Source organism: Phodopus roborovskii, unplaced genomic scaffold, assembly GCF_943737965.1.
Source record: "Phodopus roborovskii unplaced genomic scaffold, PHOROB, whole genome shotgun sequence".
In the NCBI taxonomy this organism is placed as follows: domain Eukaryota; kingdom Metazoa; phylum Chordata; class Mammalia; order Rodentia; family Cricetidae; genus Phodopus; species Phodopus roborovskii.
Genome location: NW_026125543.1, coordinates 6082720 through 6102054, shown reverse-complemented (window position 1 = coordinate 6102054; position 19335 = coordinate 6082720). Strand labels below are relative to the sequence as shown.

Below are 19335 nucleotides of genomic sequence, written 5' to 3'. Positions count from 1 at the left end.
TATGTATCAAACTCTATTTACAAGAGTGGTCATTTGTGGCATAGGAATATATTAAAATATTTTCCTTTTTATTGAGAATTTAGGAACAAACTGAGAAACTACATCAGATGCTTTAATAACAACCTTGTAACTGTTTCCATTTTGGTTGGCCAAAAAAAAAAACTTATACAATTGGTTGAGAAAAATGAGAATTGCTTGTGTAAATATCAGTTTAGTAGCTTCAGAAACGAAGTTGCGACAATTTTGGAGCACTTATAAATAGCATAAAAGCAATCTGCTGCTTGTCATAGAGAATGTGTAGGCCAACAAGAGGTATCTTTGAAACCCCATGCTCATGAAAGCACCCTCTAGAGCTCTCACATACACACGACTCCCACTGAGCACAATGGGAGATTCATGTGCACTAAGGCTGTTGACTGGGCCCTATTAAAAGTTGGTTTTTAAGAAACAAAGCTGTAAATTAGCAAACCTGGTTGGCTGTGGCTGTTGCAGCGAAGGGAACACTTGTGGCAGATGTTGTTGCTGCGGACACAGTGGCTGGCGTAGCACCGTGCACCATGGGAACTTTCGGAGGGAAAATCATATAAGCAAACATACAGAAGAGTGTAGCAATATGGAAACCATGGCAACATGGAGGAGATCATTGGGCATGGTATTTATCATAGCAAGAAGCCATGTGACAGGACATCATCACCAGCGAGTGACATGCAATCACAGCGCAAAGCAGGACAACATTCCAAGGAGAGAAGGGGAGGGAGGGATGAAAGAGAAAAAAAAAAAAGGGAGGGAAAAAAGCTTGTTACCATTAAATCAAGAAAATTGACACAAACAGGCTTAATTTGTTAAGTTAAAAAACAAGAATTTTATATAGTGTTCATAGACATTAAAATATGAATAAAATACAAGTATTTACTTTATATGTACAGTTATTCATTTGGATAAAAGTTCTTTTTTATTATTCACTATTATGAAAATATACAGTCATTATTTTTATGAGATAGACTTGTTTTTATATACCAGAACTCATAGTCCAATCAAAATCCACTCATAGTGACTAAAGGAAACTTGTGTGGAAAGAAAACATTTATGTGGGGTCATGTCAATTAAATAGAAATTGGCATTTAATTGACAGGTGTTAGTAAAAAGGAAATGGACTTGCCCAATAGATAAACGTTAAACTCAGCAGTGGATTTTGAGGGGCTGTGAGATGCACCATAGGTTTAAGATAATCAAGAAACGAAGCTGGCACCTACCAACACTTGTAGCGGGTGTCATGCACAATATTGAGCCTGCCCATCATGCATTGCAACAGGAAGGTGGATTTGAAAAGGGAAAAGAATTAAAACATCCCATCACACGTGTAATTAGGAAATTCATTTGAACAAAGAAGAAAAATGGTTATTACGGGAACAGTGGCATGTAACTGTCAGCACAATCAAACCATACAATAGCAGAGTGATCAGTTAGAACTAGTCCAAAGTGAAGAGTAAAAGCCAGTTTAACTGTGTGCTGGTATACTTTGTTTCTCTTAACTGTTGCCTAAAATTGAGTACTTTCAAGAAAATTTAAATCTCTTTAATTAATTTATAAGAAATCCAGTAATGTTTTGTTTGAGTCCAGCTGCTAGCTCTATTTTATTGCTTTGTTACTTCCAAATCTGACACATGAATGCACTGCTTTCTTTAGACTGAAGATCTTGGATAATTAGAAATAGTGTTTATTATAAAAATGCTAAATAGTTCCCTCTATACATGAAATTTACTGGACAATGTAATGAAACAGAAACCAACTTAAACTCCTGGGCTGTTTTTCTCTGCTCACTATAGCAGCAACCATACAGATACAAATGAGGTTGTGACCATCCAGACAGAAAGTGTTTTCAGAGGGCTATCAAGCAATAAATAAACAGTATGTAAAAAAGTGAAAACCTTCATTTCTTCAGTTTAGAATTCAAAGGCAGAAAAAGCATTGTGGGAGAGCATAATTTCTTTGGAATCTCAACCCAATTTTACCTGGCTAAAGAGCCTGATTTTTAACTGCTAGTTTAGACCTTCAAGACCTTCAAGGAGCCCAAGTTTCCAAAAATTCAAAGACAAGAATTTGCTAATTAGACTTCAATGAAAACCCTGAGTGGGAGATAATGAGGATACACATGCCACATTTGAGGCCTTAAGCCTTAATGTCCACAGAGGTGTGAATGTTAGAACTAAATATAAATGCCACATTCTAAGCTCCTGTTCTCTGACACACAAATATTGAAAAAAGTCTATCTATTTTTACCAAGTACAGGTCACATTCACATATGCAGAACTACTGTTCTTTCTACAAGATTATTTTAGATTTCTAAGGTTTAAATATAAAATGACTTTATATTTCTATCTAAATCTCTGAATCTTGGCACATCCTGTTTGAATACTAGTAGCATCTGTGATGAACATTTGTTAGAAAAATTATCTGCCAACTGAGTCTTGCCAGAGATGGTTTCATACAAACTGCTATTGAGAAACATAACCGAAACAAAGCTTACTCAACTGGCATTGCTGTTACATCTGTAAGTCATCGGCCATCGCAATTAGATCATGAGCACTGAGGCCAGATTAAACTGAGTAATGGATTGGGGTTATCAAACTAATATTCTATAGGGAGGCATTATTTAAGACACTCAAATAGCTTTGTAATTTGCTACCACTACTGTATAAAGACATGTGAAGGGTAACAATAACAAAAAAACAGACCAATAACAAAGAATATATTAGAGACAACAGAGCAAGCAAGACTTAATACTTGGTCTAGATTTTGTGAAAGCACTACCTTACAGGGCAGGGGGATTGAGAAACAAAATGTGAAAAGGTAAATGAAGGACTACAGTGGGCAGTGGGCTACTAAGGGACATTCAAGCCAGTTTAAGTATTATCCAAGTTACAGGTTTTAAATATAGTATTATGCTACAGTTTGCCTACTGTATTTCATTTATTCATGCATAACCAAGCCTGCACACACTGGAAATAAGTTAACCTTACACACCTCTCTAAAACCTTCATCTTCTCTGATTGAATTTTGTTTGGCATGTCATCCTCATTATCACTGTAACCAATGCACACAGCTTCAAGAGGGATTTATAGCAAATAAACACAAGGCAGCGATGAAGATACTAGCTGGGATGCAGTAACTCACAAATGTGAAGACAGCGCTGTAGGACCCTCTTACCAAAACAAAAAACAATTTTTGAAATGACCATAATATCCATCTGAACTTCCAATTGGTTATTAATAATGATGCACAAGTAGTCAATTTAAGTTTTCCCTCAGTTTTCAGCATAAGATAAAATTTAAATGAATGTATTTGTCAATTACCAGTTGACACTACAATGATATTTCATAGCAGAATGGTGTGGTTCTGAGAAACATGTCCCTGTAATTATATTACTTTTTAAATAAAAATTTTAATTATTATGTGAATATAAAAAATAGGATGACAATTTATATGTGAAATATAGGTATAGTTAATATTACATTAGTGAGAAAAAATAGAAGAGAGGAAATGTTATAATCATAAATCTGTTGGAATTTCTATGTGATTTTTGCTTGTTTTAGTTTATAATAATGGGTACAAAGGGAATTTTAGATAGGCAATCTAAAAATAGAGAATATTACTTTATTGTTTAAAAACTTGCAGCCAATTAAATTGTCAAATTTGACATTCAAGTATGCAACAGCTTCCTTATTCTTCATTATTTATAAATATTTTTAACATAAATAAAACTATAAATACGGATACTTTTATTGATTATAATAAAAGTGACAGGCTAGAGAGATTTGTGGTATCTCTTTTATAAAAATGAGACCATCTTCCCGCCTCCCTGGCCCAAACATCTACACCACAATCTAACAGTTTTCTGGCCTTTACTTTGTATCTGGTAGAGCTGTAATGTGTGACAACATGGAGGTTTCGTTAAGTAAACTAGTTTAGCTCTTTTAAAAACTGTCTGCCAATATTGGTTGAGAGAAATGTGTTAGGTAGAAAGAAGTGATATGTGCTCTGAGCAAGACGAAAACATAATGACCAACTCAAGAGAGAGAACACGGAAGTCTTTGGAGCCGTGGATTATTAGGCCCTTGGCACATTCTTCCTCATCTTCTTGGTGTTGGCATATACTTAAAGCAGGGCTATATATGAACTCAGGGGCTCAGTCAAGGATGCTCCTACTCTAGGAGGCACAGAACCCTTGGAGAAGATGTTGTCCCAAGGTCTGGCAAACACATACTGCTGGCAGTGAGAGGTGGGGGCTGAATGAGAACAGAACCTGGGCTACGTTAGAGAACAAAGGGAGGAGGATATCAGAGGATGGCCTCAAAGTGTTCACTTACATTCCAGGCAAAAACATAAAATCAGTATCAAGGGGAATATTATTTCTGACTTACAAAAGGGTGAAATTCATTTCCATTATAAAAATGGACCTTATATCATATCTGGTCTGTGTAAATAATCAGCTTAGTTCTGAACATTAAAGGTAACATAAAATACTGTGTAGTTAAAATCAAATCAAACAAAAACAAATACTAAACTTAACCAAGTATTTATATTTACTAGCTTTTTAAGTAAGGTAGAAGGAATAAAATAGGTGTGGAGTTCAGTGATCTGTAAAGGCTGGTTCGGTTTCCTGAAATCCATTTTTTTAAATGACTTTTTTTTTTTAATTTAAATTTCAAACAAGCCCGTGTTACTTGTCAAACCTAGTTCCCCCTTCCCCCCCCCCCTACACCCCTACCATCCCCCCCATCTCATCCCCTTTCTGCTTCCCAGGGAGGGTGAGGCCTTCCATGGGGTACCTTCAAAGTGTGTCATCTCATTTGGAGCAGGGCCTAGGCCCTCCCCGAAAGGGTCTATGCTGAGAGAGTATCCCTTTATGTGGGATGGCCTCCCAAAGTCCATTCGTATACTAGGGATCAATATTGATGCACCAGGTTCCATAGACTGCCCAGTCCTCCTAACTAACACTCAGGTTCAGGGTGTCTGGGTCAGACCTATGCTGGTTTCACAGCTATCAGACTGGGATCCATGAGGTCAGCTGTTTCTGTGAAATCCTTTTAACCTAGTTGTATAACAAGCTCAGAGCTATTGAGAAAGAAGTCCAATTCCCCTAGACCTGAGTTTAAGTTCTGCTAAACCCGTAAGTGCCTTGAATCTTGGTGACAAAATGATGGACACATCACTAGGCCCCATATTACTGGTAACATGGAAAATCAAGTCAAACTTTGGGTCTGAGAAGAAAGGAGAAACAATGTCTGTGGTGTTTGCAAGAAGAGCATGGAGTCATTACTCACCCAACAATGGCTCTTTGAAACAAAAAGCAGAAAATAAAAAGGAGAGCTGTGGGGCTGGAAAGCATGTGCCCTACCTATTTTTGGAGACTAGATTTACCCCCTGCAGTCAGGAGTTTGAAATCTCTAATGTAAATACCAGCATACCACAGGGCATATAATCAATGTGTTGACTGACTCGAAGGCAAGATGGATGCAGAGAAGAAGAGGTCAGGGAGCTAAAGGCAGCATGATAATTGCACAGACAGACACATGGTCATGAGTGGTGGATTAAGTGGATAGATGCTATGGAAGTTCAGTCAGTTCTGTTCTTAACTATGTGAGTATTTTTCTAAGTCAGCAGGCTAGTTTGACATAAGACCCTGATCCTTTGCCAGCAACCTAGTTCCTATGTATGTAGTCAACTACTCTACGGACTTAGCAAACTATGCTTCACTCTAATTCAATGAAACAGAAGGAACACATCTCTGCAGTTACTGTTGAAGCAACAAAGCACAGGGCTCTAAAATTTCTAGCTGTGAAAATGATAGTGTATCTTCTTAATTATTATGCTATGATTAGCCAAAGTGCTTCACTTATATGTAATTCTATTTATATCCATATACAATAACTTAAGTTTTGGAAAATGAGCCTGTTTTCTTTAAGATATTACACATGGGGTTATATATGAATCTATGGTAAGATCAACTTCCTTTAGTTCTAGCAAGATTTTAAAAGATCAAATTGCCAGTATTTTCCAAGCCAAAAGACTTTTCATGTATATACACAAATGTTCCCAATATCTGAAAAAAAAAATCACTATACATAGAAATTTGTGTTGTGTGTGTCTATGCAACTTTGTTTGGTCAGCCCTAGGAAGCAGAGGACCAAATCTCCCCATTCACTAAAACAATATGATGGGCATGGGCCTGCGGGAGGCCTTGAGGACCACCTACTAGGCAATCCAAACACCATCTAGTCCTCTTAGTCTGGGTCTGTACTCCCAGAGCCTTCCAGACTCCACAGTTCCATAGTTCAGTATCAAATCACTGTTTTGGTCCCTGTGTGGCTTTTGGGGTATTTGGTTTATTTTCCCTGTGAAAATTCTTTATTTTCTATCTTTCTGACAAAGGGATTTGACAGAAATAAAAATATCATAGGGGCATTTTTCATGTACACGCAGGGACATATGTAATAATTGCAGTATTTTATTTTTACTTTTAAATCCAGATGGCAGAAATTATCTCTGGTTATATAGCTAATGAATAATTTAACCTGAGCTTTAGGTCCTTCAAATATATATTACTTATATTCCTGCTATAATAATTTTACTTAACAGTAAAAACAAGCAACAGAATATCAATGATATAACAATCCACTATAAGACAGAAGTATATCTTTAAAATTTCTACCTATTTCCAGAACATTTTAAATTAACAATGTATCTTTCAAGAGTGGTGGGCAACTGGTTCTGAGACATGGATACAATTATTGTTTCCCTAACTTGAACCTGCATGTTTTAGTTTAGAAACAGACCACAGAGTAAAAATGTTATACATTCAGGCTGCACTTAATACACAACTGTTAGCTATACTGACTTAGAGAAGCATGAACTGTTTGTATATTGGTGGGAAGTTTATGCAAAAATCTATGGATGAGATAGATTATTTCATGTTTCTTTACATAACAACCTGAAGAAGATAACTTGTTTTACTTTTAAATTACAAGTAGGGAAACTATCATTTTAAGGGTAACATTTTATTCAATGGAAAAATGACAAATACAATTTTAATTTGCTTAAATATTTTAATAATCTCTTCAAAACTGGTTAGGGATCTGGACATATGTACATGATATATATATATATATATATATATATATATATATGTAAGTGATTGTTCATTGAAAACAGTAAAAAACTCTAGGTGTACTGAAACTTAACAAAAACACAAAAAGATGAATTACTGGAAGTCTCTGATTAACCCTATATAAGGAGATTAAAGATACTGTGTGCTTTAGTGGGAAAATTTCCTTAAGATCAGTGAACATGTTATAAATTAAAGTCATTTAATTTTTATTCTAATATGGACAGATTCCAACTTGAACAATGTTGTCGTAAGAGTTAGATATCATTTTATTCTGCAGCATTTTAATGAAATATTTTAGCTAGCTGATTTATTTATGTGTGGATGGGCAGATTTCAGAAATGAACTATATAGAAAGTTGTTTCCCAGTAACATCTAACATGAACACAATGAATTAATTTGCCAATAAGTCTAAAAGAAAACGATCCCTATCTTTAAAATCACAGGAATGTAACACTCCCAATACTGTTACCACAGCACAAGTTGACAGATATGCTGTACATATCTAGCTATTAATATGCTAATTTATTAATAAATTAATTTATCAAAAATGTTATACATATCTCTCTTCATAGTCTTCTCAAAATAGAATTCCATGTATAAGAAGAAAAAGAGATTATCAAGTCTTAGTAATTAATTTCAAAATATAAGGTATAAAAAAGTGAAAAAAACTTACAAAATAAATTAGGAGTGTTGAAAAAACAAATTTCTAACCAACTGAGTGATTTATTAGTGTTTTTAACTCTTCAGTCTCTATGAATAAGAGCATGTGTATGTGGCAAAGCTGAAAATGAACTGAAAACTCAGAGGCATGACTCAGCACTAAATAGGAATAACGGGATGACTAAGCACTAAATACTAACACCAAGGGAATTTAGAGCTACTTAACATAGGAACAAGAATAATTTTAGCAATGTTTAATCAATATGGACAGCATATCTGAAGAGCTCTAGGATGAGTAAATTTTAACAGTCTTGCTCTAGTTTGTAAACTAAAGGTTGAAAATGTCAAAATTGAGTCACTTCATAAAATTGTGGAATCTTGAAGGCAAAGGGGGTCTTACAGCAGGAGAGCATCATAACACAGCTTGACAAACATACAACAGTGTTGAGGAAAGAGAGAAAAAGAGAATATTTCAATTCCAGATAGCACACATACTAATAGATATATAAAACATCTCTGTCTCAGTAAGCTTAAGTTTCCAGTTTTAAAGGAAAGCCATGTATGAAAGTGTTTCCCAGGCTGACTTCCTTACCGTACTCTCTATGACTACCAGCTAACCTGCACTGCTGTTCTTTACCTGCTCTAACAGTAGAACTCTATGTAGATCATCACAATTGCATTCTGTAGCAAATCCAAGCCCTTACCTGGTGGGAGAAATGCTGTATGCTGCTGTAACTGCATGTTGGCTAGAGCCTGTTGGTATTGGAAAATACCAGTGTTAAAGACTGCGGTGGCACCGTTGGTTTTTTCAAGAGCAGGCCTCTTTGGCAATGGGGGAAGTACAGCTTGAGGAAGTCCCTGTTTAGTGAATGAGTATAAAAACAAATACCAGTAAAAAGAGAAAAAGAAAAAAAGAAAAATCAGTTGTAGACTAAAACTGTTAGGGAGCACGAGCAAGCAAGCAGCAGAGCATTTAACTACTCAGGGAAAAAAATCCAGTCGACAAAACCAACTAAAGAAATTAAGCAAGATAAAAGCTTTAAAGGAAGCATTATTTCGCCCAAAACAAAAGCCCACTAGTAACGAGAGAGCACATGTTATCATGAGTAAGGTGTTTTATGTCCCATAATGCTTCAGGCTTTCTGTGAGAAGCCGTTGATTTGGGAAAGAAGGAAAGCTGCAGTGCGAGCTCCATGAGTACTGACGAGTAGAAGCACTGTTAATAGTTAATTGTACAGTAACTGGCCAGGGAAACGACATCCTGCCAGCTCTGCCCTCCCCAGTCTGCTGACACATGCAAATGTCCCAGAGCATGCACACTCTCCTTAAACACTACTGCACTATACATGTTAAAAAGTAAAGACTTCTATCACTAAAGCCATGCTAACCACACAGGTACATAAATATACAGTGAAAACCACACTTAATTGTCCTCCAAGAATTTCATTAAAACGCTTTACATTGTAGGTAAACTGAATGTGGGCTGCTGGGATTCCAGTCTTTCATTGTACCACAGCCATCTATGTACACATTTTAGGTCTTTCTGCTCATTTTTCAGGAAACCACACTCAGTTTTTCATTGTACTTTACCACTTTAAACAGGAGAAAGATTATATATATTTTAATTGGTTAAAAACAAAAACAAAACCAAAAAAAAAAAAAAACAAAAAAACAAAAAACCTTGTATCTACAATAAAGCTACATGCCAAGCTAAAAGGTGAAAGGTCATAGTACCAGGTCAAAGGTTGCCTCGAGGGGTCGCTTCAGTGATTTGACAGCCGACTGAGTCTTAATTAGCAGGCAGCGAGCACATGATGGCAATGGGCCAGTGGGGTTCAAGCGCATTAACATAAACAGCAAGCAGAGGTGCATCATGGGGGCAGCAGTGCATTTTGGGTAGGTGAGAAAAAACAAATAAAAAAACAAATCATCGGAATGCCATATACAACGAATAACAAGACTAAGCATGCACAATAAAGGCACTATTGAGTTGTTATTGGAGGATAATTCCTCTTTGTAGTTAATTACAAACAATACTCTAAAGAAAAAAAAAAAGGGAGTGAAAGAAAGAGAAAAGGAGAGAGTCTGCCTTCTGTATTTTTGCTCAAGTATCCATAAACAAACACAGAAAAGACCTCTCTCATGATCATTTTACTGTGCAGTGACAATGATTTTTATGAGTATTTAAATAAGCTATATATGTATATAAAAAAGGACAACATTAAAACAGCTAAGCCAAGAAATGGACTCCTTAAACTCAGCTACTAGGTGAGTAAGAGAAACCATTTAGTATCTATTCTAAATGATCCAATTTTTAACTCTTTGAGTAGTGTTTTTTTTTTTTTTTTCCCTGTGTATAATGGCTTAGTCAAGATTTGGCACTTTAATTAATCATGTTTATGCCATGGGAGGACTTCACACTATCTAGATGGCAGGCTATTTAAAATGTTGCAGCTAATCAAAAAAAATTGTTGAAGCAATTCTCCTAAATAGTTCCAGATTATGCTACTAAAAGCAAGATAAATGTAAGGAAGAGCAATGATGTGCAAAAGAACACACCCAAGGAGATCAATGGCTGACTCCACGGTGTACAGAAACCAGAGACTGGAGATGGCAGTGTTGTTAAATCAGAAAGTAGACAAGTGGTTCTTTAAGAAGCAGGAATGTCAGAAACCCTACAACCAGAATAAGACAGATTCTTAGGGGTTAGGCCAAGAGGAGGAACAATCTGAACCATCTGAGGAGTTACCCTCATTTCTTTACTTATTGTGTGGGATACCTGAACAAACATATCTTCAGCAAAACATAAAAAAGAGGTTAATAGATGAAGAGCTTGTAGTAACAAATTTTTCAATATCTTTTTCACGCTGTCATGAAGGGCACTGCTGTCTCTACTCACCATGGCAGCTGCAGTGGCTGCAGCCTGTGCTGCTGCAGCCTGGTTGACCTGGTATTGGGCAGCCTTGATCTTGGCTTGCAGGTGTGCAGGAGGATGAAAGTATTTGCACTTTTCCCGGGAGCATCTCCCTTTGATGTAATCCATGCAGACAGTGACTGTGTTGTCATTGGTGTCAATCATTGTGCTGTCAGCGGGATGGGCAAACCGACAATCATTTTCTCCTCTGTTGCAATTGCCTCGCTGGTACTCTCTACACACCTACGGGGTCATTAAGTGAATGGGATTCAGTCAACATGAGCAAGCAGGTCCTTTCTGAACACAGTAATTCAACTATCCAAATTGGTGACCCAAGGTGCATATGGAGGGGAAAGGCAAACTAGAGCAATGCAGCAGCATAATTCAGCAGCAATTAGCATTCCAGTATAGCACCTTTCCAGTGAAATGTCCTTGAGAAAGAGAATATGTCCATGATGAATGGAAGGCATATAATAAAACACCTATTCAGGTACTATGTTAGTGTACTTATTAATTACCAAGGGGAAAATTAATGAACTTATAGTGAAGAAACCCAGCAGACACCACTTTGACCAAGTGAACACATGGATATTAAGAAAGTATGAGACACAAAAACACCACTCTATATTAATATTATCCCAAAAAGACACATCACACATGGTCTTTGTATCACTGCCAATTGTTAATCTTGAGGGAATACTACACACACTGAATGGGAAACATGTTGAAAAAGGCCTAAACATTCTTTCAAAGTGTCATGGCCATTAAAATAAGAAAGACACTGTCACTGAGTAGACATCAAGGAGTCAGAGAAAAGATGCTGGCAGGACAGTTCTCATGTCTGACACAGGGGCTGATGAGATGCTACCCCACCTGATAACCTAAGTCTGATCCCTGGAAACTACATGGTACAGATCCTTGACAATTGTCCCTTGATCTCAGTACTCTGTGGCATGCAAGTAAACAGACACATATAAAAATAATTGCTTAAATGTAATAAAATTAAAATTAAGTCTGATTCAGGTATATAGATCACTTAATTCATAATAAATCAAAGTTAAATTATTGGATTTATAAGAGGTAGTGAAATTATTTAGGATGTTAATATTATTTTAGTGAATGTCAGACAAGAATTTTTGGTTATTTACTTGTTACTTCTGTGTAAACAGAAATTAGTTCTAAGTTTAAAACACAAAGCATTCTAACTTGAGAGCATGTCTACCAACATGTTTCCAGGAGTCACTTTAGAGCCCTAGAAATGCACTTAGCATCCATATAAAATGGAAGGAGACTCACTTGTGTTACTGTCAATTTGTTTATATCTGTTAATTTTGGAAAGGGGATCATGGGGAAGATGTAAAATGGTTTCTTTTTCATTCATTTGCTCTTTGAGTCTTATGGAAGTTTCCAACAGTCTCCCTTTGGAAGTTTGATCATTTGACCACCAGGGGGCCATCTATAACACCTAATGACTTAACCTTACTGTGCTCTCTAGCTTCAAACCTCCTCAAATTTTTACAATTCACACTTCCAAGACACAGCTTTCATAACTTCCAGAAAGTCACCTCCCACAAGTGGGCAAATGCAGACGCTGGATCTCTGTTTTGTAGTTAGGCAAGAATGAGATGATATGATTTTAAAGGCACTAATAAAATTGGCTACATTTAAACCCAGCTCCTAATATGTTGACGTCCTATTAGGGTGGAAAGCAGTTCACACTAAGAACTTGGCTTTGATTACATATTAAAAAGCATGCTGTAAATGACTACTGGGAACTCTCAGCTAGTAAAAGACTTGTACTCTACACTCATGCTCTTAGTTTAGTCAATGCTTAAGTGAGCAAATAAGAACACAGATGCCTTAGAAAGTTACAAAATGCTGTTTGTGTTATTACATTCACCTTCTTGAACAGAACAAATAAAACTCAAGTCTAACTATGAATTTATGATTTAGAAAGCAAACAATTCCCTTCTCTAGCTGACTGCAAAAGGAAATGGTGGGAGCCAGGAAAAGAAATGCTAGGAAAGAAAATACATTCCAGTGTAGTGAGTGTACCTATCCTTAAAAACTTTGCACCGTGTGATGAACAGAAAGGCTACTTTTGTGCTTAAGACAATTTGTCAGAATGGCTTCATTTAAAAGGACACTTAGATTGGCCCATACATGCTCTCTCCAGTTTGTTCTCATTAATTCTCTTTCCTAAGTCTGCCTAAGAGATAGCCGAAAGCAAAGACCTAGCACCACACTTCACTCTTACCATATTGATCTAAACTTAAAGGCATTTGATAGTTCTCTTTGTTCATGTATAGGTTAAAGACTGCTTGACTACAATTTACACTTCATTCTTTTGTGGAATGCAAGCAGAGAGAGTTGTAGAAATGCTCTATTAGAGCTGATAACTAGGAGCCAACACAGCTTTAAAGTAAACTTTAAAGTTTTGCTGCATTTTTAACTTTCAGACTCCCCCCCTCCCTCAGTTTTTTGTCCTGACTGGTGGATGAAGGTGAAAAAAAAAAAAAAAAAAAAAACAAAACAAAAAAACAAAAAAACATACAAGCTGCTACCCTCACATTAGTTTGCAGTTCAGGGAAATAGTGAAGGAGAAACCTTGTGAAAGTCTGACTGCTGAGCGACTGTGGGGAAAGTTGGGCACTGAATGAACCATCTCTAAACCACATTTTCTCCTAACAGTCACCACCAGTAAAATGGGGTCTACTGTCTGACTGCTGAATATGGGTTTGATTTGTTCCTTTTTCTGAAAATTTGAGAAAACATCAGACTAGGTTTACCAACCTCATTAAAACAAGACAAATTTTGTAGATGAGGTTTACATTGATAAATTAAAACTGACAAAATTTTCAACATATTTAATCTCATGATTCAAAACAAGATAAGAATTTACAAAATTTATGAGCAAATTTGTAGCTGAGAAGACTAAATTAAATACAAAAATTGAAGCAATATTCTGACTCCATTTTGCTTGTGTGCAGTTTTCTCTTTGCACACTTTTTTTTTTTTTGCATGACTAAAATCATGGTTTAGCTACTACTTTGTTAATCATATCAACATTTTCATTTTTCTATATGAGGTCCAAGTCATCCTTTCTGATTGCACCTCAGATATCAAACTCTGCACATAGTATAGGTGACTCTTAAGTGGATCTATAGGTTATTTCCATTGTTTCCATATTACAAACACTTCTGCAAAGGAAATACTAGGAAACGAGGAGACAAAGAGACAAGGAGGAAAGAGGAAGGAGTAGGAAAGAGTCAAGATGGAAGACAGAGAGAGCAGAACGCCGGCCTCTCTCTCCGGGAAGATAAGACCACATGGAAATACTTAGATTAATAGAAATGGGTTAATAATTAAGACAGAGCTAGCTGATAAGAAACTAGTACCTGGCCAACAGCATTATATCAATAGAGTCTCTATGTGCTAATTGGGGTTGTCGTGACGGTGGGACCAGCGGCAGGAAAAACCTACTCGTTAACAGGTGTGCCCACTGCTGTCAGTAATACACATAATGCAGGGGGCAGGAGGAGAGAATGTTCTAGCAGTACCAAAGCCAAATGACAAAACTCATAGGTAGCTCTTCATGGAAAGAAAAACAAAATCACAAAGTACAATTATAGAAAAACCACCTAAAACTTTAAGGGAATAAACAGAGTTTTGAGTTTTCACAATGTATCTCAGTTTTTTTTGTTTGTTTTTGTTTTTGTTTTGACTATTCTTTCAGTGTTTTGGATATTACTACCTATTAATAATTAATATAATGATATTCCCCTCACATGATTTGAGTCCCATTCGTCAATCAACAATCATGCATTAAGAATCCAAACTTTAGTTGGGTTTTATCACAACACTTGGGAGGCAGAGGCAGATGGATCTCTGTGAGTTCGAGACCAGCCTGGTCTATAAGAGCTAGTTCCAGGACAGCCTCCAAAACCACAGAGAGAAACCCTGTCTCAAAAAACCAAAAAAGAATCCAAAGTTTTCTTTATGAAGACCTGGGGAATAAAATGGATCCAAATGCTGTCCTATGTCACTTGCAGACAACATTCGCTAAAGAACTACTATACTTGTGTAATGAGAAGCCAAAAACAGAGTGTATCTCTATGGCAGGGATGGATACATCACATCATCCTACCCCAATTTCCCTAGAAAACAGTAGTAATGATTGTTGTCCTTTCAGGTTACGCCTAGGTGTCTGGGAGGACATACTGACAAAAAAAAGGCTGCAATTTGATAGCCTTTCTAATATATTCAATAAAATTTAATGAATAAATAAGGTATTAGCACTTATTTGATAACTTGATAAGTTATTAGACACAACTGCCTTCACATACCACCCTACTTTGCTGCTTTCTCCTTAATTAGTCCACATAGGACTTCTTGGCCCAGAGTCCTCCCTAAGCAGACGGGCAGGGAAGGCTGTTTGATGCAGGTCTGTGCCTTTACTCAGAGGCCATTTTCCTACAAAGACTATTTACCATGTCTGCTAATTCATGCCATGCTGAAATTCTGAATAATAATCTCAAATTAGGATGTATTACTTTTTTAGCCAGCAACAGCAGAGCCTGAGCATCTGTTCATCGTCCATCCCATGACTATGACAGTCAAGTGATGTTCTACACTATAACATGCTTTTATAAGGGCACATCTCATAAAACTGCCTCACTGACTCAATGGATGTACTCCAGAGCTTATGAGAACATCTGCAGTGAGTTCCAGAATGGTTCATGTGCAGTAGCCAATGTGTTCCATGTCTATGAGATCCTTAGGGCATCAATCATTTGTTATTTTTGATTGCTACAATACCACAATAAATAAACATTCAAGAGGCAACTGTTCTGTGCCAAACCTCTTTTTTTTTTAATTGTTTGAGATGTGTGCATTATTAGCATCATGTGACAGATTTCAAGGAAACTGAAGCATAGTAAAGTAACAGGTACTTGGATCCCAGTCCCAAGCCTTCACCTAGAAGCCTAAACATGGACATTGTAGCATTTATAACCATTGCATTAATCAAAATTGTATAACTTTATTCTAACAAAATGTTACAAAAACTAAAAACAAAAACTAAAAACAAAAACTAAAAACAAAAACAGAAACAACAACAAAAAATCATTCTTTTCAGTTTTGAAGGTCTTTCTGGCCATAAACACTTGAAGAATTATAAAGTAAACTATGAAGATCCAAATCTTGGTCTTACCTCAAGTCTGTCTGTTCGCATTAACTTCTGTGCAGCCGCTGCAGCAGCAGCTGGCACTGGAACTCCAGGATTCCCTGTAACCAACATTGGTGCAGTAGGCAAGATTTCTGCTGGAACCAGGCTTGGGGAAACGGGCCCCAGGTAGGGGTTAAAGGCTGCTGATGCATTGGTAGCTAAGCTTGGTGCAACTGAAAACATTGGCTGAAAATTAAAACAGAAAGCAAAATTTAATTGCAGGCCTCAATTCCAAGTTGATACCCTACTTTACACAACTATCATTTATTCATCATCTCTGTGTGATTCATTCTTCCTTCCTTCACTTCGATTCAATTCTGTTTTTAATTTAGCCTAAATGGTTTAGTAAAGAGACATTCACTAGGTCACTGTTTTTCCTCAAATCTAGCAGGCAAACCTCCAGAGGGTTTCACAAGCTTTGCCTCTAAAATATTTGGGGTTTTGTCTGCATATCTCTGTGCAGACACTTATTAGTGATCACCCAGTCTCCACCTTTGTCCTAACTCATTCCTAGAAACTTGTCTAAGACATATGCTTTGTAACTGCTGTGTCAGATACACTGACTGGAAAGGTCTGTTCACCAGTGTTAACAAGATGCAAGGGCCCTATCATCTGGAGCAGGCACAGAAGCCCTAGGGGATCATGGAGGCCCCCAGTCAGTTCACAGTTAGCAAATCTTGTGGTCTGTGAGAGGCAAAGAATACACTGTCTTTTGAGTGTAGAGGAGATAGCATTTGGCCTAGTCACTTGATGTGGGTTTCTTAGGAGAAATGGCCAGTGTTCCATGAGCCCATCATAAACTCAGAAGGCATTCAGCAACGGAATAAGCATCACTAGAAAGAGAAATGTCTGGAATGTGAAACAGAAGCCTTCCTATGAAATGCCACAGAATTACACAAATGCTACACCTGGCAGCATAGGATGGACTTTCAGCAGACACGGTTCATGATGGAAAACCTTCCATAGATGAAGACTTATGTTAATTTTGATGTGCAAATCTGAATGCTACAGAATAGATCTGATCTTGAATAGTCTGCTGAAATCCACTTTAGCAGTTTGTTCAGAGCAACAAAACACAATTTGTAATTGTACTGACTATAGATTTTTTAAAAAAATTTAAGTTTAAAAATGTAATGCTTTGTGTAAAAACTATTCTATCTCCCCTATCTCATGTATGTATGTATGTTTGTAAGTCTTTTGTTCTCTCTTATGAAAAAAATGATACATGCACTTAAAAGCAAATTTTAACATTTTAGTTTCTGTTTGTGGTGGTAAGAAATCAAAAAATAGATCCATAGAACAGTTTTATGATAAGGTATATTAAACTGCTGCCAATTCCTCTCTCTGATAATAAGTTAGAAGATGCCAGAGTATAAAAAAGACTCAAGAAAGCTTTGCAAAAAAAAGCTTTATATAAGATATACATTACATAAGTTACTACTATAACATGAAAGTAAATAAATTACAAAATAAAAAATCATTTCCATAATCTTTCTATGACATCATGCATGCACAGGAACAAAGTGGTGTTCGCTCAGACCCTTCTCTGCAAAGTAGTGGTTCTCATCTGGGTGATTCTACCGCCCTGGAGACATGTGGCAATATCTGCATACTTTTGTCACACTGGGTGATACTACTGCATTTAGTGGAGAAAAGCCAGGAATGCTATTAAATATAAATGACATTCTTTTATAAGCAAGTGTTAGGTCCCCAAAATCTCCTGCATTAAGGCTGAGCATGCATCCTACATGACAGCTCTGCATTGCATATACAATTGTGCTAGAAAGAATATGAAAAATAGAATACTTAATATGTACTTTGATTCACTGGGAAGAATTTATAACACAGCATAGCTCATACTGATAGTTTCAAGCTAAAATACCTAGTCCTCCAAGCATGTGGTTTTGAATACCAAGCATAGCTACTTTGACAGGTCTTAGGCTCTTCAAAAATGAAATAGCCTAAAATAAGATGTTCACTTTCAACCCCACCAGCCTATCCAATTCCAAAGCAGCTACCCTCAAATGAAAGTAAATTGTTTATGTGTTACACTATTAACAACCAACATCCATATCTAAAAGTGGGCGCAGGGGCATCTGTCTCTGAGCAGTTCCTTGAAAAGTAGCTGACTGCAGGATGCCTCCCTGTGTACTGGAGGCCAGGGTAAAACGATGGTAGGAGCAGGCCTGCATAGTGATTGTACATTACACTTCAACTTCTGTCCAAGAATATTCTAGTCAAGTCTGTATTCTGTTGTACACAGTCAGATATAGTGCATGGAAACACATTCAGACCAGTGCTGTAACCAGAGGAATTATTAGAAATGTAGCAGATTTCTAAAAGATTGGGAACTAGTTAACATCCTTCTTCTCTGCATTCTGTTGCTTGAATGAAAATGGGTTCCCAGAAAGCCCATTTAGTACCTACTTCAGAAAGTTACTGAAATGTTTATGTCACTGTACACTATAATAATTAAGGCAAAGGTTGAACTCATAAAGTCATTTGGATGAAAAAATATATTCAGACTTGACAAAATAATGACAGTAGACCAATAAAACTCAGCCTCCTTAAATCTCATCAAATAAAATACAATGAAAACCAATGTATGGATAAAATGTAACTGTTAGAAATTATGAGCACCTTGTGCTGGAGGTTGTTTACTGTTATGCACTAACTCTTATGAAATTTTGCTCTTGTGACCATGGCCACTCCTGCATTCCCAGAGTTGTCCTGCAGAAGGCTCATAACATCTCAAAGATGGGAGCAGATATACTGACATTTGACTTAGCCCTTATTTTCTTTAAAGTACTGACTGGATAATGTAGAACTATGTAACTGGAATAATTGATACTGAGTATATCCTTGTAACAATGACTTATAGATACATTTGTTCCAAGAAGGCACAGGAGGTTGGTTTATGATTGCCTTTTTCCAGGACATTTTCCAGTGAGACAAACAAATTGCACATTTACTAATTGCGGAGTTGTTTATTTATCACTTGTTTTGTTTTAAATGAGACATTCTGCTTACATTAAGGTAATCAGGCTTCATTATAACTGAATACATTATTCAATTTCATATTACCATCCTAGTTAACTACACAAACATGATTATTACTAGTAATTCCCTATCTGGCTTGCCATTATTGTGATGAGTGCTTTATTGATGTTATATTGAATTTTCTAATATAAGGCTTTTCTTCCTTTGAACTTTATTGGGGGGGTTGGGAGAGTAGGGAGATATCTTTTAGTTCCCTTCTTTCTCCCTCCAACACAGAATAATGCCTGGTCTACAGTAGGCATTGAATAGATGAATTGTAACTTGGTTGAGACATATCATTATGTCTATTTTCTAAATAAAATATCA

At 36.6% G+C, this 19335-nt stretch overlaps 1 protein-coding gene across 18 annotated transcripts in view; it reads right to left on the bottom strand.

The window, feature by feature from the left end:
- The window catches only part of Mbnl1 (muscleblind like splicing regulator 1), a 164418-nt gene that overhangs the window by 6574 nt on the left and 138509 nt on the right, over positions 1-19335 (bottom strand). For 9 of the 18 annotated variants that reach the window (XM_051177026.1, XM_051177011.1, XM_051177010.1 and 6 more), the window contains 6 exons: positions 15955-16155; positions 10728-10985; positions 9563-9616; positions 8533-8686; positions 1254-1289; positions 470-564 (listed from right to left, as the gene is read on the bottom strand). In XM_051177026.1, the coding sequence (XP_051032983.1) occupies positions 470-564; positions 1254-1289; positions 8533-8686; positions 9563-9616; positions 10728-10985; positions 15955-16155 (798 nt within the window). Of the gene's footprint in view, positions 1-469; positions 565-1253; positions 1290-8103; positions 8252-8532; positions 8687-9562; positions 9617-10727; positions 10986-15954; positions 16156-19335 lie in introns of those variants that run through there. The other 9 variants (XM_051177012.1, XM_051177018.1, XM_051177013.1 and 6 more) reach the window with 6 other exon arrangements.